Consider the following 24347-nt stretch of genomic DNA (forward strand, 5'->3'; position numbering starts at 1 on the left):
AGGGGAGGGGAGGGGGAGGGGGAGAGAAGAGGAGGGGCGGGGGAGGGAGAGGGAGAGGGAGAGAGGGAGAGGGGGAAGAGGGAGAGAGGGAGGGGAGAAGAGAAGGGAGAGGGGGAAGAGGGGGGAGGGGGAGGGGGGAGGGAGGGAGGAGAAACACTGATCAGGTGCCTCCCGCAAGCACCCCGACCAGGAATTGAACCTACAAACCTTCTGGTGTATGGGACAACATTCCAACCAACTGAACCACCCAACCAGGGAGACCCCTCAATTTTAAACACTAACTTAAGCTCAGAGAAGCTGAATATATGTTTTTTTAAAAAAGGAAGTAAATGTGCTTGTCAGAACTTGAGAATTCATCACCACTGTCTAAGCATCACTTCATTCTTGTAGCCCTTTGAAAGCCAACTGGGGTACATCTCTGTTTTAGGTAACGAGTCACCCTCCAAAGAAAGCTCAAGTCTAACGGAAGACTATACAAAACGCTGGGGGTGGGGGAGGAGAATTACCCCACCTGACACAAGTGTGCAACTTTTACAAGTGTTTTCACCTGCTGTCTTCCTTCCATGTCACCTACCTGGCAGCTCTACAGTGAACGCAGGGTCTCCATTCCTGTGAAGAGCAGTAATGAAGCTAAAGCTTAGAATGTAAGGAAGAAAAGGACTGACTTTTATGAGAACTTAATGTGTCCAGAACTCTGCAGAGTGTACAGAGGCATTTCATCGCAGTTTCACCTGGCAGCATGAAGGAGGAAGTCTCCTTATTTGGACACAAGGAAATAGGTTGGGAATGGTTATCTACTCATCCAGAGCCACACAGCTACTAAGCGATGAAGCCAGGATCCAAGGTCCTACACTTTCCCCTTCAACCTTGTTGTTTCTTATAATTAAGAAAATTTATCTCCATTTAAAAGAGAGGAGAAAAAAGCTGCTTCTCCAACTCCCTAGTTCTCTCAGGATGTTGGCCACTTTAATGTCAGATACAGACCTTCTCAATTACAGTGTATTCTTTTTATTTATTAGGTTCTACTGAGTGATCCTTTTTTCAGGGAGAAAATAGCAAACAGCTGTTCAAGAATTCCTGCCATCATTTCAGGGCAGCAGAACCTGCTTTGATCACAAGCTCTGGAGTTGAAAGGGGCACTCACAAACATTCTGGGCCAACATTTAAATTCTACTCTTCGCTTCTAAGGAGCTAGAAAGGAAGGCTAACAGTACTGGGCTGAAATGATTTATGAAAAAAGTTTTAATCTATTAAAATAGCCTTTAAATTTATCCTCAGGAGGCCAGACCCAGACAGCACCATTTATCATTCAAGTTAAATAAAACACAGAAGAGACTATGCAAAGCAGAGTGGACATAAATACTGTTGCAGAAACTTTGCTAATAAAAGGAGCCAAAAGCAACACTGATAAGGAGAAAAAAAACATTGGCTTATTTTTAAAAAGTTGAGTGAACTTGTGAAATTCCTTCTCCTCATTCTGGTTTAAACTGTAGCTGCTTAAGGGGCAGTTAACACAGCTCTGGGCATACAGGTCTCCCTCTGGTTTTAAATGGCCAATTAAGTTTTATTTAGGTCTCACCAACACTGCAGCACCCATCACCTCCTTGTTATGCGCATTTCACACAAAAGGAGACTAGACTTTGGATGGTGAGCACTCAATGTAATACACAACACCTGAAACTTCCTTATTCACCAATGTTACTCCAATAAATTTAGTATTTTTAAAGACAAAAGAAAATAAAGTAGCCCTGAAACTCATACCTGCCTTCTAATATCACTATAATCAGGTCAACCAGAGGGAACAAGCCCATGCCAGAGACCAGTAATTCTGAGAGAGAGAGAGGAGAGAGAGGAGAGAGAGAGAGGAGAGAGAGAGGAGAGAGAGAGAGAGAGAGAGAGAGAGAGAGAGAGAGAGAGAGAGAGAGAGAGAGAGAGGGAGGGAGGGAGGGAGGGAGGGAGGGGAGGGGAGAGGAGAGAGAGAGAGAGAGAGAGAGAGAGAGAGAGAGAGAGAGAGAGAGAGAGAGAGAGAGAGGAGAGAGAGGAGAGAGAGGAGAGAGAGAGAGAGAAGGAGGAGGAAGACATGGTTTCCCCCAAGACCTTTAGTTAAACGTACATCCCCGCCCCTTTGGGAACAAGAGAAAAAAATTTTCAGCTGCTTATCAAAGAGGGCACATTCCCCCTAGTATGGCTGAAAAAAAATAAAAAGGGAAACAAAATTCATTCAAAATAAGACAAAGAGAAAAGGAAGGTGATTTCCTAAAGACATAGCTGCTATGAGTGAGCACAAGCCCAGCTGGAAGCCGGAGCCTCAGCTTTTCTGATGTAAACTGGAGGGACAGACACACACACAGAGAACTTTTTAAAAAGACAAACTCCTTTTTCTGAGCTGAAGCTTAAGCAGACAGCTTTGAAATTCTACAACCATGTAAGACCTTTCCTGGAATCACAAAGCCCTCGGAAGAACATGCTCTCAACTGATGTCAGGCCCAGGTTTCGGTGACAATTAAAGAAATTAAATGGCTGTCAAACATTTTAAAAGGTAAGAAAATGAAATAAATGTTTCATCATTGAAGGGCTGACAGTAAGAGACTCCTAATTAGGTCTCAGAGAGAGCAGAGGCAATTTTGCCCCTAATAAAAAACCTTTACAGTCTCTTTTATTATGACATGCAAACTTACTTCTCTTAAAAATTATAGATGCTTCTGTTTTCAACACACCTGTTTATTTACTACTACTACTGTGTTTTCTAGAAAATATTTGATTTCTTTCAGTCTTCTATTCCCATTGTCAAGTGCATGTAGTTCGAACCAATTTTGTTCAGTGAGGTTACATACATACACATACACACACACAAATTAAATCTCGACATTTCCTGATGCCCCGTAAGGAGCATATCATATATAAATCATAGCATATCACATATAAATCATAGGATATCATATAAATCATAGCATCCTCACCACATATTCTTTTTAGCACTTATCAGGTACACAATAACTATTGTGTCTGATCAGGGTTTGGAAGGTGGGGGAGGGGGTTATTAATTAAAAATCCCTTTTCACAGTTTACCATCCTGAGAATTAACAAATCCAGTCACGGAAAAGTTACACAGTTCATCAACAAAGATGTCAACACAGGGTCCAAACTTCCAAAAAAACAAAAAGGAGAAAAGAAACCTTGAATATAATCTGGACCAGACACCTCATTTTGCAGGTGAGCAAACCAAGTCTCGGCAGAGATATAAAGAAACTAATTAGGGAGAGAAGGTTAGGGACGTGACTCAAAGTCTAATGAGAGGTACAGGCAATAAGTACTGTAAGAAGAGAAAGGTGGCCCCCATCAAGAGCCGGGGCTGGGGGGAGGCCTGGACAGTCGGTGGGATTTTTGATCAACCTGTTACAAGTGGAGCATGAATGGTGTTTAAAACAAGGCAAGACCCAGAGCAGCAGGAAGGGAAGAATGGGCTAACCTTCTCCTTGGGAGCTGTTGGAGGCAAGTATGAAACGACCCTGGGGTGAGGCAGTGCAAGCCCGTGGATCTTATGAGGTGGCTGCTTGGTGCAGTGAAGGCGGAGAGTGTGACAGTCATGAGGGCTGGTCTCCAATCCAAATCCTGTCTGAACTCTGCAAAAGCTCTTCCCATGAGTTCCCTCATCTCAACGAGAAGGCAGCACCAGCCACTTCTCATAATGTGTGAGAGTTAAATGACTGAACATAGGTGTGGGTCAGTGACGAGCACTGGGTAACTGCTGGGTCCAGGCACTGTTCAGGTGTAGGATCCAATGATAAAGAACAGAAGAGGCCTTGCTCCCCAAAGAACTCACACTCAAACTCTACCTGTGGGAGGCCAAAAATAAGCATGTAAACAAAAGAATTTCCTGGCATGAGATGCTCATGCAGCAGGTAAAACACCCAGGAAAGTGGTGGAGATAACATGGAAGCAGCTCAAGAAACTGGGCTGTCCATAGCAGACCCTCAATGAGGGCTCACTGCTCTCTCCCAGCCTCGCCAACTCAAGTTCATATTTTACCCCGGGGCAGTTGGAAGCTATAAAGGCACTGGAGTAAAGCAATGACAAGACACAACTACAAAAAGGCACAATGACTGCTTCTTGGGATGGCCATGGTTGCCGTTGAGTTCTTTCTGCCACAATTAACACCGTGGTACGGCTTCTTAAAGGCCTCACCACTTTCCACCTGCCTGCACCAGGCTACTCCTGCTAAATCCTTAACCAAGTCTAGGAGTCTCCTTGTCACCCATGAGCATCTATCCCAACCATTCTCACCCAGGCTGCTCAAGAGAAGCAAAAGATGGCTTGGTTTTACTTCCTCTGCTCTTCTTGGCTCTTCCTAGAGTGACCTTGCTAATGAAAACACACAAACTGAATAAACACTTGAAGAAGAAACCATCTGCTTCATCCTAAAAACGTCAGTAGGACGCGTGTTTGTTTACCAGGGGGTCATGAGGACAGGACACATAAAACCTTCTCAGGGACCTTAAGGGGTGATGACACTGGCGGGGGAGTGGAGGGGGGTCATTAACCCTTTCAGATCCTCAAGAGTCGGTTAGTTTTATAACCTCTGGTTGGAAGAGGAAGCTACATATACCATAAACCACAGGGTGAGGCTTATTTGCACAGCTTTTTCCACATAAAGATGATAAAATGCTGAGGAAGAATTTACTATAAGTATTGTTGTAGAACTTTCAACTGTGCAGAGGAAATACCTATAAAGAGTGCCCAAGTTCAAGAGCAGAGGTAGTGGTAAAACTAGCTACAGAGTGGAAAAGTGTGATGCTCACTGCTGAGGCCTTTGAAAAGGTTAAAGTCTTAAATAATTTTTTTAAAGGCTATAAATAGCGATGGAGGCGATCTTGGAGAGTATTGGTTATCTGTGCCAGGAAACATTTGGGGAATTTGCATTTACAATGATGACTTTGCCCATATTCATGCTCTACAAGAAAAGTAATAAGAAAAGGCCCAGGAAATTCAATCCCCAAGGAAAAAAATGGTTCAGAGGAGAATGTTCCCAAAGGGAAACTGTAATGACTTCTGGCAGTGTGCCCTGCTCATCTGTGCAGCAAATGTGAGTGAGCAAGGAGAATTCATTCTCTTGGGGCCCCCAATCAAAGGAGGGATCACGTGTGGGCAAGGGGAACTCTTCCAGGGTCACTCAGCTTTGATGAACTCACGGCATAAAGTTTTGGAGCAAAGTTTTAAAGCAGTTATGAGGAGCTGAGTCTCCTGCAATCCTGTGTCACTCTCCTCCAATCCTGAGCACAGTGACGTGAGTCACCATGACCGGCCTGATGCCTTCCAGCTGCATGAAGGCCTGGCTGTTTCAGTTCATAAAGAGCACAAGGTAGCAATTTAGAATCAGCTTAGTCAATAAAAATGCTGATAGCTGCCTTTCTACAAGCACTTATAAAAAAACATTCTCACTGGTTGAGAAAGAACATTCTAACCAAACTAGAAAAGTGAAAATAAAATATGAATGGATGAGGCATGTGAAAAATTAACAATTAATTCTACTTGTAAAATAAACTCATTCCAACATTCAGTCAGCAAACATTTAATGAACACCTACTACATGCCAGGTGCTGTGCTAGGTGTCAGGGATGAGACAAGGTATGTGCCCCGAGAAGCCAGCAGAGAGGTGACAGACATCAATACCACTAATCATTTTTGTATTAAGCTCACAGTATGTGTTAAGAGTTGTTCTAAACACCCTACTTGTATCAATTCTTTTTTGTTCTCATAAAATGAGGTAGGGCTTATTATTAGTCTCACTTTACAGGTGAAAAATTGAGATACAAAGAGGTTAAGTACCTTGTTCAAGGTGATCAATATGTTAGAAGGAGAAGCTGGGATTTAAACCCAGGCAGTCAGGCTCCACCCTAATAGGTGTATGAACAAACATCTGAAGGAAGGAAGAAAAAGCCCCAGCTACTGCCTCAAGGAGTTGGCATCTGGGTAAAACTGATAAGGCCTTTAAGGATGCATAGGAGTTTATGGGTGGGGGGGGCTTGCCAATGAGAAAGGCTCCCTCCAAGCAGAGGAATTACAAATACAAAGCACAGACATCAGAAATTGTCAAGTAATACAATTCTGAAGGATGAAAATATTTCTATTCCTATTTCTTAGGCAGAGAGCTTCTATATAGTTCCTAAACAGTAGCTAAGAACAGTCTTGACATTCTTTGGTTTAGGGAAACTGAAGAACTGCAATTGAATATAGTACAATGCTCCCTGTAGTTCATGCACACAACAGCAGCATTTGATAGCTCCCTAGTCCAAACCACATACAGGAACACCATTGAATAGAATGTGTTGCTAGGGACTTGGGCTCAGAAGCCCTTAACAGTACCAAATAGGAAATACTGAAACACTGAAACTAAATACCTCACCAAACCAGTCTGGCAATGCAGAGAAAAATTGCAGGGGGGTTAGAAGGGACAGGCCATGCGTTCTAAAAGGCCTAATTCTAGCAGGCTAGCAGGTGAGCTCCTCAATTTATTTTTACAATTTCAGCAGATTAGCAAACAGCTTTGCTCACCAAAATACGAAGATGTTCCCAAGGCCTTGACAGATATGAAATTCCAAAACAAGAAAATTAGAAAGACACGAAAGTTGTTTGCGACGTACAATAAATTGGTGGTTTTATACATAGCTATTCTGAGGCTTATCTTTCCCTGAGACAATGATAATTCACACTCTCTGGACAATATTCTTTGAAATGAATATAATTTAGTGAATCATATCACTTAAATGATTAAATGATGGGTTACAGACATTAATGCCGACTTAAGTTTCAGTCGCTCTAGCCAACGGGAATAATAGACGGATCGGCTCCACTTTAAAAACAGGTTATGTTCCCAAAGTTTCTTTATAAGTTGGCTGTTTGGAATTCGAGAGCTATTTTCTTCCCCCACAATGTTAGAGGTGGTGCTTAGAACCCAAGACGGAACACGGAAAACAAGATCCAGAGTGTGCTAAGAATCCTATGGACTCATCACGTAAGGGATAATGATTCCTGAGAAGCATGCAAAGTTCTGGAGAGCTGGCCGCACACCTCACTCTCCCTGCCTGGGAACAAGAACTCCCCCATCTGTACATGACTGCTGGTGGGTCCCTGACCTCTGCTTTTGGAGGAGGTTGGGGGGATGAGGGAGGGCAGGGGGCGATGAGGCAGGGACTCTGAGGAAAATAGCAGGACCATGGTGGTGTGGGGCTCCCACTGATGGAAGAGGCCAAGGCTGGCGGTTCCTTCTTCACTGCCCAGCTCCCAGATGCTCCTTTGCTCCACCCCTGGGATGGTGGGCCTCCGCCCTTCCAGAGCTGCCACACTGTGGGCTCAGGTCAGGGTTTTTCTACACCCCACTCCCCACCTACAAACATGGGCGTCAACTTCTCTTCTGACATGAGAACACCCATACAGGGCTTCGATGGTCTTCTCAGGATTTTTCTTCCCAGTACCTTAGAGCAGTGGCATGCATACACGCACAGAGAAACTGCCTGTGATAAGCAAATTAAACTGAGATCCAGCCACAAGACCACAATTCTCTCCAATTCAAATATATATAATACATATGCATATACATACACATATATATTTGTATATGGAAAGTCAGTAAAATTCAAGTGATGTGCCCACTGATATCATTATATAGGCAGTTCATGAATAAATGGAGAACAGGTCAGAGGAGAGTGTTGGGGAAGGGGGGATGCTGAATACACAGACCCTCTTCCTGCCACCTCATGTCACTAAAACACAGGAATGAGATGAACTTCCCCATGCCAAAGGCTGCCCACACACTTGAGTTCACAGATACACCCCCAACTTACTGGAACTTCAAATGCCTCCTGGGTGTCATCCAGCATTTGGATTTTGATGGACATGAGTTTTCCTGAAGGTGTTGGGGGCGGCTTCTGTCCATGTTCCAAGGTACTGATCCCCGAATTCTCTGGGGCCCCCAGTCGAGATCCTGGAGTCGGCCTCTGCTCTATTTCTCCCATGATGAAAGCAGATTATATAATGTCTGCAGGAAGCAGTGAGAAAGAGAGATACATCAATCAGAGTGGAGACTCACTCATTTAAGCCACTTAAGTAACACTTATGATCTTCTGCCCTTCATCCTGGGAATTTCCCCAAACCACGCCAGGCTCTCCACTGTCTGCACAGGAACCACACAGGGAGAGGCGCCAGTCCATTTACTAACAAGGTCACCTTTAGCCACTCAAACCATGCAAACAGCGGTGCATGTTTTATTCTTTCCTCATTTTACAGTCAGCTCTTCGTAATTCATACCATAGATTCAGTCGTGTTCAACATTATATTCAGTGTCTACAATGAGCCAGGCACTACTTTTTACACATTCTAAGTCTGGTGGGAAGGTAATGAGCAGTGCCTACGCCATATCATTAGCATTCATTAAGGACACACTAACATACTAAATAATGTGAGTATATAAAGATAAATAGATAAAACATACATCGTGGCTCCCGAGTTTATAATTGGATTGAGGAAACTAAACATACACTCACACAAACACAGGTGAAATCATATAGGGTCTTTTCTCTTGGTTTCTTCTGCTTGTTTCTACAACAATTACTTCCTAATTCATCTCTTTCCTACCTACCCCCCGAGTTGTACCCCTCTCCCCAAGTACATGTTATAGTATAAAGAGTTATTTTCCTAAAAACAAAACACAATCATCTTTCCCTTCCAAGCTGTCCACTCTTCTCTCATGCCACAACCCCATCTCTCATGCCACAACCCCACTCCCTGCCCTCCCACTGCCTGCCTTGCTCCAGGTCCTCACATGCGGAGCTCTCTCCGGCTGAATGCTTTGCACTTGTTCTCCACCTGGAAGCTTCTACCGTCACTTTAAAATGCCATTCAAATGTCTCATCCCTGACACCGAGGCAGAGCTCAGGTGTTGCTGCTGCTCTTGCTCATGACCCTGTCAAGCTTCAGCACGGTGGTCGATTCCATCCTGTTTACTTTCCCCATTACATCATAACCCTAAAGCAGACACCAAACCTTGAGTATTCTTGGGACCTCAGCACCTACCCTGCCTGGCACAGAGTGGAGCTCAATAATGGCTGCTTGATGACTGGGCCAATCGGCCAGGACATTTATGCTATGGCCAACATCTTAAGTGTCACAAGAACACTAAGAAATGAGATTTCAATGAGATGAAGTGTTTTTTAAAGGGAGGGGAGGGCTTCCATCATAGAGAAGGTAGGGATTCAATTCAAATTAGTCTCAAACGTTGGGTAATACTTGAAAGGAGACAGAAACACACAAGGAGGAGGCATGCCAGGAATGCCAACAGCACCAACAAAGCTATGGGACAGACTTAAGATGCCATATAGGAAAAAGAGTGAGAATCAATGCTGAAGAGTTAAAGATGCATTTGGAAAATAGGTAGGAATCAGACTATAAAGAGCCTCAAATGCCTAGTTGAGAAATATAGTCTTTACACTGTAGGTGATAGGGAGCCACCCGGGTAAGAATATGACATAAAAGTAGAACTTTTGAAAAATGAATCTGAAAATGATATACACTGTGGAGTACAAAAAGCGAGACGGGATGGCAGGGGCTGGGGGGTGTCTAGTTACAAAGCTCCTGCATCAATTTGTGCTGCAGGGAAGAACTTGGACAGTGGCGATGGAAACGACAGGTGATCGCGTAAAATCCACTTCTGTGGAAAAACTAACCTGATGTTGTAATCGTTTAGCTACTGAGAGAAGACAAAACTATAATAATGATGAGAAAACTTTAAATCAGGGCAAAGGGGAGGAAGTAGGAGGGAGAGGGTGAGTTTGATTAGGGGCACTGTTCAGGGTTATAAAGGGACACACAGTAGGCTGAGGGGGAGGGGGAGCTGGACGTGAACTACGGATTCAGAGTCGATCTTGTACAAGTGAAAGTGAAGGCAAGTGGGGGACAGAAACAAAAACGCAAACATAACAAACATGCCCAGACATGAGGTCTTATTTGCTAAATTGTGTCCCCCACCCCTAAATTTATGTTGGAGCCCTAACCCCCAGTATATCAGAATGTGACTATTTGGAGAAAGGTTCTTAAAAGGAGGCAAGTTAAAATGAGGCCATTAAGAAGGGTTGTAATCCAATCTGACTGTTGTCCTTTTAAGAAAAGGAATTTTGTACAGAGACATCAGGGATATGTGAGCACAGAAGAAAGACCATGTGAGGACGCAAGAAGAAGATCCCTCATCCCCTAAACTAAATCCTATCTCTCCCTCCGGCCCAAGATTCCCAGATGAATATATGGGGTGGGCAAAAGGAGGTTTACAGTTGTGCATACCCAAAATAGATTTACTCTTGTATTACTATTTATTAATTGTTGTATTATTTATTATTATTAACCTACTTTTGCCCACCCCTATATATTGTCATTGTCAGCACCTTGGCTTTTAAAATCAAATTGAGTTATCATTCATAGATACTTGGTACCTTAACTTCCTTTCTCTTTAGTCTTCAAATGACCTCATGCCTATGTTATTTCTACTTCTGGATGTTAACATTTAAACAAAGTATGTCGCACTCTCTTCTCATTTTCATACTTGCACACAGACTGTTGCTGTACATGGAAATACTGTTTAATTCAAATACAAATCCAGCCAAGAGTTCTGAGTTGAGCATCCTAAGAATGTCAAGGGAATAGCTGAGGAATGCTGGCAGATCGTAAATGGGCAACCACAGTGGGTGCTTGGTATCAAAACTGGTAAAGTCATGTCACACAGCACAGCCTTCTCGGTGAACAAGTCCAACAGACCCGAACATCTCCTGTTTACAAATATCAAGCCATGCTCTACCTGATTATTCTGATTTTACCTCCAGAACCTGCCTGGACTTCTGATTTCCTTAAGGAATAGGCAGAGTAAAGGAAATTAGGATTTCTTTCCTTGTGATACATTTTACTAACATGATCATCCCAGATCTAAAAATAAAAGGCTGTTTGTGAAACTACTGAAGGAAATAGTAACTACGACACAAAGAAAATAAATTTTTTAACTTGTGGAGAAAAGATAGAAAACTAGAGTTGTCTTGTCATAGTATCCTGGCTTAAAGACTTCCGCTTGGAAGTCACCCAAAGGCAATCAGGAGGACACACACAAATGCAACTCCATCCCTCAGGAAACTAGAAGACATCTGCAACTCTGAACCACAAAATGTGACAAAGAGCTGCCGAACTGCAGTGAAGGCCAGACAGAGAAGGAAAATGCTTTACGAGGCTGTCCATGCCTGCAGAGTCACACTCCCCAAGTAAGTAGAATATCCTTAGCAACAAACCCCACACTAGCTTTCCCGGAACAAGCGGAACAGATGTGCAGACTAGCACTAAGAGCTTCCCTGGATGCAGTGTGGTGGGAAATCTCCAGAAGCACTAAAGGCGGACTTGAATGAGAAACTACACGGCCAAGCCATATTTGCAGGAAGCAGCCAATTGCTGAGAGAAGGTGACAAAGACAGACAACAATGGGAATACTCAGCAAGCAAGAGAAAAACAAAGGTTGAGAAGATTACATCTTCATTCACACACACACACACACCCCCACCAGGTCACAAGAATTCCTACTAGCATGGGACATGGCCCTGTCTCCTGGCTCAAGTGAAGCTCCTGCAAGTAGCTACTTCATCATAAAGAACTCGCCTGATAACAAAAAGTGACCTTTAAAGATATGCTGGAAGAGAGAGAAAAATGAAAATGAATGACAGATGAAAAACACCTAGCAAAGAAATGTTACATGCAACAGATCAAAATTTTGCCCAAACGTATTGTCATAAATTAACAAAGCAATGAAATAATCAATTCTATAAACAAAAATATAAGAAAATTTACAAGAGTTCAGGGAAGTTATGGGAAACATGAGAAGGAAATAAAGTATGAGGGCAGATCTCAGGGGGAAGAGAACCCAGGAGAGTGAGTAAAAATAAAAGACTGAATGTTTGTGTCGCCCACCCCAAATTTGTATGCTGATACATCATCCCCAGTGTGATGGTACAGGGAGGTGGGACCTTTGGAAAGTGATTAGATGGTGACGGTGAAGCCCTCATGAATGGGATTAGCACCCTTATAAAATAGACCCCAGACAACTCTCTTGTCTCTTCCACTATGTGAGGACCCAGTGAAAAGACAGCCATCTGGGAACCAAGAAAAGGACGGTCACCAGACACTGAAGCCACTGGCTCTTGATCTCAGATTTCCCAGCCTTCAGAACAGTGAGAAATAAATTCGTTGTTTATAATTTCTCTTGTTTATGGTATTTCATTATAGCAGCCCAAATAGACTAAAACTATCACCAAAATGGAAGTAGCTAAAAGGAACTACGATACGGAAAGACAGAGGAGATCCAACATACCCATAACTGGTGTCCCTACAGGAAAAAAAAAAAAAAAATTAAATGGAACAAAAAATTAAGGTATAATTCTGGGTAACATTCCAGAAATAAAAAAGAACTCTCCATAAAAAATGAACATATATCCCAGAAATAACTAACATAAAACGATGAACATCAAAACATTTCCTGTGTCACCACTGATCTTCAAAACTAAGAAGGAATCATTTGGGCACTTAGGCAAGAAGTTCAAAAAAAAATACGAGGGACAAATGGTCAGAATCATTCATAGCAACATTTAATACTTAAATGTCCAAAATATCCTCAAAGAAATATAAAAGGAATCAAAACTTAAAACCCAGCCACATTTTTAATCAAATATAATAGCCAAATATTGTAAGTAGTCAAAAACTCAGAAAAATGTTACCCAAGCCCTGCCAGAGGATAAAGTACGGCAAAACAAGTAGCGAAAGTAAGTGGCTAAATAATGAAAAACGATTATTGGTAACTTTACATTTATATTGAGAGAGGAAGACTAAAATAACTGCAATAGATGCAGAATATAATGCCTGACAATGTGGCAAGAACAGACCAAAAAGTTGGCAGGGGAAGGAGTAGAGATGGTGAGAGACACTGTTAACTGTTAGCACATGTTTTTAAATTGATACTAAAAAGAGAATTTAAATCTCCCAAGATATGCAATGGTTAATAAGCACACGAAAAGATGTTCAACATCATTAGTCATTAGGAAATACAAATTATATCCATAAGTAACTGGTAGGAGAACTGGCTCCACTGAGGAAAGCAGCCTGGTGAAGGACAGGAGTGAGCGGGACTTCCAACTTGCTTTTCAGTGTACACTTTTTTGGATCTTTTAAATTCTGTACCATAAATACATATTACCTATTTAGACATAAACAATATTTTTAAATGAATGAACCTACTAAGACAACATTCTGTCGGCTACCCCAGCCCCATTTTGAGAATGAAATCTAATGAGATGAAATCACAGTAAAGTGTGACAAGCTTCAAAACAGGCTGACCAAAAGGAACTTTGACAAAAGTTTTCCCTCCAGTTTTAAATATAAGCCACTTAGAAATACTAGGTTGAGAAAAATTCATAGAAAGTGTTTATTCTCAGGAGAAGCAGCCCACAAGGTAGATTTGTAGGAAGCTACAGAGCTTGGTTCTACAGCCACCAAAGCACTTCTAAGTGTCCCACATTGAGCACGAAGGAGTGAGCATTTGTCATTTTGTGGGGACAAAAATCAGCAATGGCAGGCAGCCAGGAGAGCAAAGGGCAAAAGGCGTATAATCCCCACCAGCTCCTTTCACTTGGCTCTTCCCTTAGGAGCCAGGCAGTGCCTGGCAACAAAACCACCTTGTGCTCCACTCCTGTCCCTCAGGGAGCCACAGGCAAGGAGGTGACCCCCGGGGACTGGAGATAGGGAGGAAATACCCCAGAAAGGCTGGCGGCCAGGCACCATCTCAAGAGCACAACCAGCCAAGTTTGGCTTTTCACAGGGACTTTAGATAAGGGGTTTTGAGAAAGTTCAAAAACAACTATCTGTGCGGATAGATTTGCTTATTTCAAAAAAGCCTGTGAGCAAAAGAAACAACTGCAGATCAGCTGTTTTACATCAACCAGACACTTCAAACAGGCCACAGACTGTTCGGCCTGTTTGATCATTTGGGAGAAGGAGACCAGGATAGGTTCTACAAGTAGGTGCCCCGTTTCACATGCAAAGGAAGGGAAAGAGAATTGAACTGCGGAAGCTACATAGATTATTTCTTCCCTGTCTGTCCTATCCCTAGAAAACTGAAATGAAATGAAATGGGACAGGCTATCTTAAATGCCCCTGACAAATCTCTGGAAAACTTAGAGCGGAGGAGAATAATTTTCTCTTTTTACATAAGTTATTTCAAAAGTCTCCTTTTAACCATATCCTTTTTCTACTCAAAAACCTGAGTCTAATCAACACCGAGTTAAATGTGAAAATTCCCAGCCAGGCATTTCAATAATTGGCCCTGGTTTCTCTCCTTGTAAATAAACTGTTTCCTAATCCATCTGGACTCTGTTCAGCACATCTGCATTTTCCTGGCGCTGTGCTGCTCCTGTTCTTTCTTCCTCCTAAAATACTGTCCAATGACACCTCCTCCAGAAAGCCTTTCTTGATCTACTCTTTCAGGGGGGGAAACAAACAAACAAAAAAACACCTCACTTTATTCTCCCTGGAGTTTTGTTTGTAGTTGGCTTATATTTCACTTGTTCTCCAGACCTTTCTCCTCTGTCCCTATACTGTTAACTAGATGACAGGTCCCAAGGGGCAGGAAGGGGTCTGGCTGCATTATTACCTGGGAGTGTGATAGGGTCTTCTGGTTTTAGTGCAAGAGAACGCCCTAGGCTCAGACCTGGGGACTGGGAGAACTTCAGGCAGTCCTGTGTCCATTCTAGCCATCGCCTTCTTTGCCTAGAAAACGGGACAGAAAGCCGACCTTCCGCCGCAGGGCTTCTTAAAATGTGGTCGCAACTCAACCAGCAGCAGCAGCATCACCTGGGAGCTTGTTAGAAATGCAAATTTTTTGCCTCACAGAGGCCAGCTGCCTCAGAAAGGCTGGGGTGGGCCCAGCACCTGGGATGCAGCAAGCCTCCCAGGAGGTTCTACAGCAGGCTCTGCAGCCTGAGCACCTTCCGAGGTTCCCAGTGAGAATTAGCTAACACAGGCCAATGCACCTGACACACGTGGAGCATTTACTTGGTTAGGTAACTTCACCAAGAAAACATCTCTCTTCCACGTCTCACCTGAGCACCAAACGTAGGGAGTGCCTGATTTTCTCAGTAGCTCCTGGCAAGAAAAAGTGGAATTCCTTGTCCAAGCAAATGTTAATCTATACAGTACTCTAACCTTGCTCTAAAAATATTTTTTAAATCATTAAAAATAAACATAGACAATTTAAGACAATACTTTTGCTTGCGTTTTCACTGATTTGGTAGAGAGTATTTCCTCCACTAAATAGAGAGGCAAAGACAGAAACAAGTAGAATGGAGGAATGGAGGTGGAAGTAAAAGGTGCTGGGAAGAGAAAGCTATATTCCAGTAGGAAAAAAAATTTTTTTAATCAAGAAACTAGGAAGAAACCTCCAATTTTAATGATGCCAATTTCTTGATAATTCTGAGAGTTCAAAATTCAACTTTAGCTCCCCTCTCCGATTCTAAAAGGCCAGGGAATAAACAAAATGTAAGGAGACAGGATGTCTTCTTGAAGACAAGAATCCAGCTTGCAGCCTCTCCCAATTCCCCCATTCCAATGCTGCTGCAGTGTATATGGGCTGCATTCTTTCTTTCTTTTTTAAAGAAACAAATAAACACTTTTTAACTTTATTTTTATTGTTCACACTATTACAGATGTCCCCATTTCTCACACCCCTTTGCCCACCTACACCCAGCGCCCGTCCCCCCAGGCTGTATTTCTTAGGCTGCAGCCAAGCTCATTCTACTTGACACACATCATTCCCATCTACTCACTCAAGTCCTCTCTCTTTGTCTTCAGTTGACACTGGTCAGCCTCTCCAAATATTTGTGGAAAGCACCTAACTCTTGTTTAGCCCATAATAAGGTGCAATACATTATTGGATTTGCTTGCTCAACGTCTTTGAAAATAACAGCCTAAAGTATGCTATCATTCAAGTGTCACAATAACTGGGATCACCATTAACAAGCATTGAGGAGGACCTATTATGTTTCAACAACTACATTTAACACTATAGGGACACAAAGCAGTAATATGGCACCATGTGGTTTGTCTTTTTTTTTTTACTTTATTCAAGTTTTTATAATTATTCAGGTCTAGTATACGTACCAACCAACATTAAAATATTTAAAAATCGCTTACAAAAAAAAGCAAATTTACACACAGAAAATAAATTCATTACGTACTTTTTCATTTGCACTGGCTATTTATATGTTTTTATGGGATGTATAATCTATCAGGTGAGAGAACAGGTACTCAGAGATAATCGCTGAAGGAAACTTGTTTACTTCTGACAACAGGTATATTATGTGAACTTTAAAAGCTATAGAAACAGAATGCCACCTCACTGAGCAGTAGGAAGCCACCTTGGGAAAAGGCTGTTTCCCACCTGAGGGCGGGTGAAACAGTGTGGACAAGACACATTCTTGCTGGAGTTCCTTCTTGCACTCAGTAAGGAAGGACTGCCCTGGGGGGGGCTCGGTTGGTCGGAGGGTCATCCCGCGCACCAAAGGTAGCAGGTTTGATTCCCACCAGGGCACATACCCAGGCTGCTGATTCAGTCCCCGGGCAGGGTGCATATGGACGCAATCAATCTATGTTCCTCTCTCACATCAATCTTTCTCTCTCTCCCCCCCCCCTTCTTCTCTCTCTGAAAATCAATAAAGAAAATAAAACCATATCCTCCGGTGAGAAGTAAAAAAAGATTAAGAAAAATAAGGACATGTCCGCCATGTGCCAAGAGTTGTGCTGATGATGAATAGAGACTAACAGAAGAAGAAATTAGTGAAAAGAATAGGAGGAAGGTAGGTGAGAGGCTGCTATTAGTCTGCCTGAAATAACAGGTCAGGGTGTAGAAAGTTCATTTGATGGACTACAATGAGCACTGTGGCTTTTAAGACAAGGCGAAACCATGCAGTTTTAAGAAAAAAATTTGGCAGGTGTTGGCTAGGTTAAGACACAGGTCAATTAGGAAACACCTGTAATACACCAAGCAAGAAAGGATGGTGGAGGTCATGAGGACAGAGGGAGAGGGGGCATTCCTTGGAATATTTGGACATTAAGAATCTTTACAAATAGATGATGAATTAGATGTGGAAAAATAAAATGGAATTATGGGCAAATCCAGAACTTAGACGCAAGTGAGAGACAGAACAAGGAGGTGCCGCGAGGTTCCAGCTGCAGCTGACCGAAGGTCACTGCAGGGCGTGGAGGCTGTCCCACTACATTCTAAAAGTCACCACCTCCATTTCCTCAGCACTTGCCACTCCTCAACCCCCTGCTGCCTCCTCTCAAGTGCTTTCTACAAAGTTTGACGTTGGTAAGCCGAGCAAAGAAAGGGGCCTGAGGTTCAGAAAAGTGACTTTATAAGTCATCCACACCCAAGAGGGAGGTGACACCATCACAGGTAACATTTTCAGAGAGGCTGGAAAGAGAACAAGAAAGGACCGAGACGGCAGCCTGGAGCACATGCCCACACTCACGAGTGGGAAGAGGAAGTGAAATCAGTGAAGAAATCACAGAGTCTCCGAGTTGAAGGGACTTGGAGAGGACATCTATGACCAGGATTAAGAAAAGTTCATTCATTAGAGCCAATATGACCAAGTCATCGCTGGTACAAAGAGACAGTAGATGTCAGGTGAGAAACGGAGGCAGAAGCCAGACTGATCATTGGTAATGCCAATAACAAATATATTAGTCTGCACTAAAAATTTTTTAATAGACTTTAGTTTTTAGAGCAGTTTTATGTTTCCAAGAAAATACACAGAGCTCCTAAATACTCTCTTTCTCCCCACACACAGTTTTCCTATTAATACCTTGCACTTGTTATAACTGATGGACCAATAGTGACACATTATTAACTCAATTCCATAGTTCACATTAGGGTTCACTCTTTGTGTTGTAGGTCTGTGGGTTCTGACAAATGCAAAATGTCAGGCATCCACCATTATAATATCATACAGAGTTTCACTGCCCTAAAAATCTCCTATTCCCCATCCAGTCTCCCTGCTCCCCTGCTCCATCCTGTCCCGACAACCACTGATCTTTTTACTGTCTCCATAGTTTTGCCTTTTCCAAAGAGTCATTTAGTTGAAATCATACAGTAGGTATCCTTTTCAGACTGGCTTCTTTCACTAAGCAAAATGCATTTAAGATTTCTCCATGTTTTTTCATGGCTTGAGAGCTCATTTCCTTTTATCACTGAATAATATTTCACTGTCTGAATGGACCACAGTTTACTTATCCATTCACCTAGTGAAGCACATCATGGATGCTTCCATTTGGAGTCTACTCTGAAATGTTTTTCAGTTACAGAAATGGGAGAGTGTAGCTGTTACCTCCATAAGTAGTAGCTCAGCCTGAGGTTAGAAACGAGAGGCAAATCCTGGGGCTTAGTGAGCAGACACTGTGTGGCCAATCTCTGGTTCAGTCAAGCCCATATTTGGCAGGTAATTTAGCTTATCTCACAGGTTCTATAAGATAACTCTCCTTTTCTTCATGAGAAAATGACAGGACTTAATAAAGAGCTTCTAAAATGTAAAAGGCATTAGGCATTTTATTTAATAAGCTACAACGCATTGTTAAGTTTGTTTCCAAAATAAGTCAGGCTAGTCCCAGCAGCCTCATAGTTAAATAAGGAGGATTTTAGTAAAAAGTTATCCTTGGCCTATCATTCTCTGCTGAAGTTTAAAAACTCTGGAAATGATGCTTAAGAAATAAATGCCAAACATGTCCAGCATCCTGTATAACAGTCTACTGACATCTATCCTGGAGTGAATAATGGCATCATTTCATACAATTTTAAGAAAAAAAGAAAGCATTTCCTAAAGCTTACCAAATCCAATGAATCACAAATGACAGGGCTTCCCTTCAGGGTAAAAAGGAAGGCAATTTCTATTAAACCATTAAAGAATGGACTATTAAATTCTCTCACAGTTTCAATGTTATTTGAGAAATAGATTAGGCAGTATTATCATAGACCAAATGATACAATAAAATACAATAGAAGTGTAAAGGGCATCGCATCCTGGAATACTTCCCCTAGAATTAATAATTAATTTAAACAGTGAAATGTCAAGGAAAGAAAAGTACATAATAAAAAAGTGAAACCCCTTGTGAAAAAAAAAACGAGAACTTTAAATGTCAACCCGGTTAATAAATAAGGTATTTAATTAAACAATGTTGTCCAATAAAAAAATTAATAATTATGAACAGCACACTTTTGCCAAGAATTACTGAAAGGGAAGAAAAAATATTTAGATGCTATCAATTGTCCACCAGGTTCTAATTCTAATTTTACACATTTTGTAAGGTATTATAAAATTAACTTAATCTTTCATAGATTTTAGACTTCTCCTTCATAGAATGTAGAAAACCCTGTTATTAATTAAATTTAACCAACAGTTATGTAACACTTTACAGAACAGAGCAGAAGCTTTATAAATACTAACATTTAAACCTCACAGCCACTGTTAGGTAGATACTATTATTAACCCCTTTTACAGATGAGGAAACTGGGGCAAAAGAGATTAAGTCAACTTTCCCATGGTCACCCAGCTGGTAAAGTGGAAGATGTGGGACCAGATCACAGACAAACCCTCCTGGCTCTTTAGATAATCTCTAAAATTGTCACCCACTCTAATATTCAGTAAGCTTATAATTCAGTCATTTTAGATGCAATCACAGTCTCCACCAAACCTCTCACCTTTTCTGACACAGACGTGCCAATCAAGCTACTGGGATAATCACCCATGTAAGCTACTAAGGACACCGAAGGGAAAAATCCATCAAATAATAAAAATGCTTACCGAATTATTACTAGACCTATAAAGAGAACAGTGTACTGTCTAAATTATGAACTTCTTCAATGTCTTAAAACCTTTTTCTCTTCTAGGATTTTTCACAAATGTCTATTCAAGCAGTGGATCGGAGCATCCACTGAACACCAAGGGAAGGGCTCTTTGATTCCCCTGCCCGTCTTGCCTTGTGCAATCAGGAAGGTCCTCTGACACGGCTCAGAAGCCCTTACTGAAGTCTGGATTCTTAGCACTAAAGATACCCAACCCACAGGCAAAAGCATCACTCTTAAGGAGTTAAAACTGCAGAGCTTCATGGGAGACTGAGACACACACAGTAGATACTACAGGGCAAAGTCAAATAAAGCCCAGGGGGAAAATAAAGATAACTCTTCCTCTCCCGAAGCAAACACTCAGTTCCCATGGAATACACTGCTTGATTAAAACAGACAAATACAAAACCAGATACAGATCTCATCCGCAGGCACATGCTACGGAAGAGAAAAGCTGACAGAGAAGTGGGTCTGAGGAATAAGCTCCAGATCACTCTCCCACTCAAAGGACAAGTCACGTGTGAAATGAGACATCAAAGCACAGCACTTCTATTTCTGTAGCTACTGAGAAATACAAATTTTGATTCAAATCATTTCATCTTCTCACAGAGTGCTTTCACCTAATAATAGGTGCCATTCATTAAGTTCTTGCTGTATTTGCTTTATTTCATCTACTATTCAAAATTCCACACAACCACCATACGAGGTAGGTATCTACAGAACAAAGTTTTAGTTGGAGAATCTGTGAAAAACTAGACCACCAAGAAGGGAAAAGCGAACCCCCGAAAAGCTCTTGGCTAAAGGCCCGGCCCTGGTCTGACCCTTCACTGGTGGACGCTCCCTCATTCCCCACACAGCCTGAAAGTGGTGCCACTAGCTCTGCTTCCCAGAGCGTCTGTGGCTCACACAGATAGCAGCCAAAATCTAGAAGGTACCAACAATCTATTATCCACTCAAGCCATTAATTAAGGAAATACCAACCTACCCAGTACAATAAATAAGAGCAGAAACAACAATCTCTGGACAGCAAGACCTGGCAAATAAGGAACATCCATTTTCTTACATTTTACTTTCAAATACATAATCAAACCAATTTTGCTGGGACTCAAAAATTTACTAATATCACAGGTTCTATGTATATGTTATACACGGTCAGATCATAACCCATAAAACTAGAAATAAAGAACAAAGCAGAACCCAACCATCATTTGCAAGCGTGAATACCCAGTGTTATGTTAAGCCACTGGTTGGGGGGAGAAATTTTTAAGGTCACTAAGAATATTTTTAATTTTGAAAGTGTAAATAAAAGTATATGTTCTACCAAAGTCCCATTGAAAGAAAAATATATTGTCCTCTACAGCAATATTAGCAAGAAGAATGAACAAAGTCATAATCTAAGAATTTTTAAATTGACAGTAGGATATAAAAACAGAGAAAAAGTAAAAATTAAACAACAGAAAAGTATATCGCATGCTACAGAAAACATAAAAAGAGCAAAAAGGGGGGGGGGAATCAGAAAATAATTATGGAATTTTCCTCTCCCCCAAGTCTATATAAATAAATAAGCCTGGGAAATTTTTCCAAACTTTCAAAAGATAAACAATCTTTTCTTTAAAAAGAATATTATATTCCCAAACTCATTTACTTGAGGCCAAGCAAAACAAGAACATTTTTAAAGAAAGTTACACTAAAAAATTCTTAATAAAATCCAACCTAAGTGACAAAAACACACAAAAAGAACATCTACTATGATCAAGTAAGAGTTAAACTGGGAATTCTGAGATGGAATAATTCATGGAAAACTATCCACTTAACTCATTATAACCGGAAATGATAGTACCAATCATATAATAACCACTAGATATCGAAAGACATTCAGAAATTGAACCTATATTTTTTATTATTATTTTTATTCATATGAACACTGAATAGCAACTGGTAGTAGCTGCATCAAAACAGGTTTTCTCTGGGAAGTGAGATTTTAAGTGACTTTTAGTTTTCTTCTTTTGAGAAGGTCCAAAAATCACTGTGAAATGGATACCCAACTGAAACCAGGAAGGAGAGTCTGACCCTCCAGGACAAGTGGCAGGAACCTTTCTTGGTCAAGGGGAAAGGCAGACATGCAGGCCTGTGAGGAACATCCAGACGAGCTGCCCAGTCATCCTGGAGAGCAGGAGGCGGCGTTCCAGAAAAGCCCCCCCACTGCCAGGCAAGAGAGCTGGGCCTTGAGGGGCAGGTTAAACCCAGGTCAAGTCAGGGGACAGGCGGCTGGCTGCTCATCTACAGAGGCTGCCACGAACACTGGGCCCAGCGGTCGGATCAAAGAAACCACAAACTAAGCTCCAACTCCACTGTGCTAAGGAATCGAACATCAATTTAATGTCTTAGAGTTGTCACTGTTTTAAAACAGAAAAGTGAATATATATATATATATATATATATATATATATATATATATAATTCCAATGGCCCCATACCAGGAATTCCGACATTTATAACTCAGCATGAGTATACCTCAACAAGGAGCAGAGAGCATCTCTCCTTTCACACCCATCACTCAGCTTCCAATGCCCACTCAGCTTCCAATGCCCACTTTTGCTCTAACTCAAATCACACAGAAAGGCTATGTGTATTATGTATATCATCCATTTCATGTGTAATCAAGCTGCCTCTGGGTGACGATTCTATAAAGGACAACTGTATAGAGTTCTACTCCTGGTCATCCACGAGGACTTATTTACATGTGCCCCAAATAGCAGACCATCAACTGTGGTTTACAAAAACACTTCCAAAGTTGAAACCCATTATGATTTCCTATTTATTATGACCACTTAAATAATTATTACCACTCCAACATTACTTTGTTTCTATTAAACTTTGTAATTGTGATTAATAATTACCTTGATCAATCCTGATAGTCAATTATGGCTAATTAGCAATTTAAAGAAGACATAGGTAAATGGAGAGAAAACCCTGTTAGTGTTCAGAAGGAAACAATATGACAGCTACCACTGTCTTTTTTAAATGAATAGATAAAGCTTCTGCAATATAAAAATCCATGAGAATCTTTATGGAGCATGACAAAGCAATAGAAAATCCATCTAGGAAATAAGCAGGCAGTGAAACTAAAGAATATATTAATTTTATGTAGTTCCAGAATTTAAAATGTGCAGCTAAGGGACACTTTTCAAAATGGATCATTATAAATAAGAGAACTTGAGAAAGGAAGTGATGATCACTAGAAGTTAGGATAGGCTTATTAAGAACGAATCAGGCCTGGCCGGGCGTGGCTCAGCGGTTGAGCATCGACCTAGGATCCAGGCGATAGGGGTTCGATTCCCGGTCAGGGCACATGCCCGGGTTGCGGGCTAGGCAGCCAATCAATGACTCTCTCATCACTGATGTTTCTACCTCTCTCTCTCTCCCCCTCCTTTCCTCTCTCTGAAGTCAATAAAGGTATGTTTAAAAAAAAAAAAAAAAGAACACATCAGGCCACAGTCACCTGTCTTTGACAGATGCCAACTCTAGGCTATCAGGAGATTCTTAGAGCTGTAACACAGCTGGATTTCAGCAAGGTGTTTGAAAGAGGTAAAGTTGGGGAAAAGGGCTGGGTGACTGTATAGTTAAGTGGGCTGCTACTGAACAATGTGCCCAAAAAGTTTTGAATAATTAAAGAACATCTCCCTAAACACTGAGTCCCATAAAAATAGCTCATTCTTATAACTTACATCTTTCATTAATTTATTCAATGAAGGTTTTAATGGCATGTAAATCATTTTTATGGATTATAAAGCACTAACACAGAGAAATGCCAGGAAGAAATTTCAGAAGCGTGTACCAAACACCGAACATTACATAAAAGGTACAAAATAAACATATACAAAGTTAAAAATTTTGAGGTAGTATCTTCTTTGAATACTGATATATAATAAAATTGTCTCCTGAAAGAATAACCTAAGAAATACGGAAATTTTTCAGTTTTACTGTTTATTAAGATGATATAGACGTACAACAAAGGAGAGAATTTTGTTCATACATCAAAGCAAGATAACCTTGCAGAAAGCATTTTTAAAAGAAAATAACAAAGGAGTAGAGATTACTTTAACCCCACCACCACTGCAGACATCTAGGCATTGCTAAGCAACAATTCTTCTGCAGGTCAGCTCAAAAAGAGAAAAGCTAATATAAAGACTATTATAGACAGGGTCAAGAAAATCAAAGGGACAGGAACAAGAGGGAATGACACAATGATAACAGGCAGAGGACAGAGACAGAGGGCAAATCTCAGTCACTAAACAGACATTCCTAGTAAAGGAAATACTGTATAATAATGAAGATGGAGAAATTAAATGAGAAAGAAAAAACTAATTAAGCTTTTCAATTA

At 41.3% G+C, this 24347-nt stretch overlaps 1 protein-coding gene across 1 annotated transcript in view; it reads right to left on the reverse strand.

Annotated features, from left to right (window-relative positions):
• The window catches only part of FARP1 (FERM, ARH/RhoGEF and pleckstrin domain protein 1), a 256115-nt gene that overhangs the window by 198532 nt on the left and 33236 nt on the right, over positions 1-24347 (reverse strand). Inside the window, exon 2 of the mRNA XM_087814260.1 lies at positions 7842-8035. Within this exon, the coding sequence (XP_087670386.1) occupies positions 7842-8012 (171 nt within the window). The 5' untranslated portion in view covers positions 8013-8035. The remainder of the gene's footprint in view (positions 1-7841; positions 8036-24347) is intronic.

This window comes from Miniopterus natalensis, chromosome 2, assembly GCF_054644295.1.
Source record: "Miniopterus natalensis isolate mMinNat1 chromosome 2, mMinNat1.hap1, whole genome shotgun sequence".
Lineage (NCBI taxonomy): Eukaryota > Metazoa > Chordata > Mammalia > Chiroptera > Miniopteridae > Miniopterus > Miniopterus natalensis.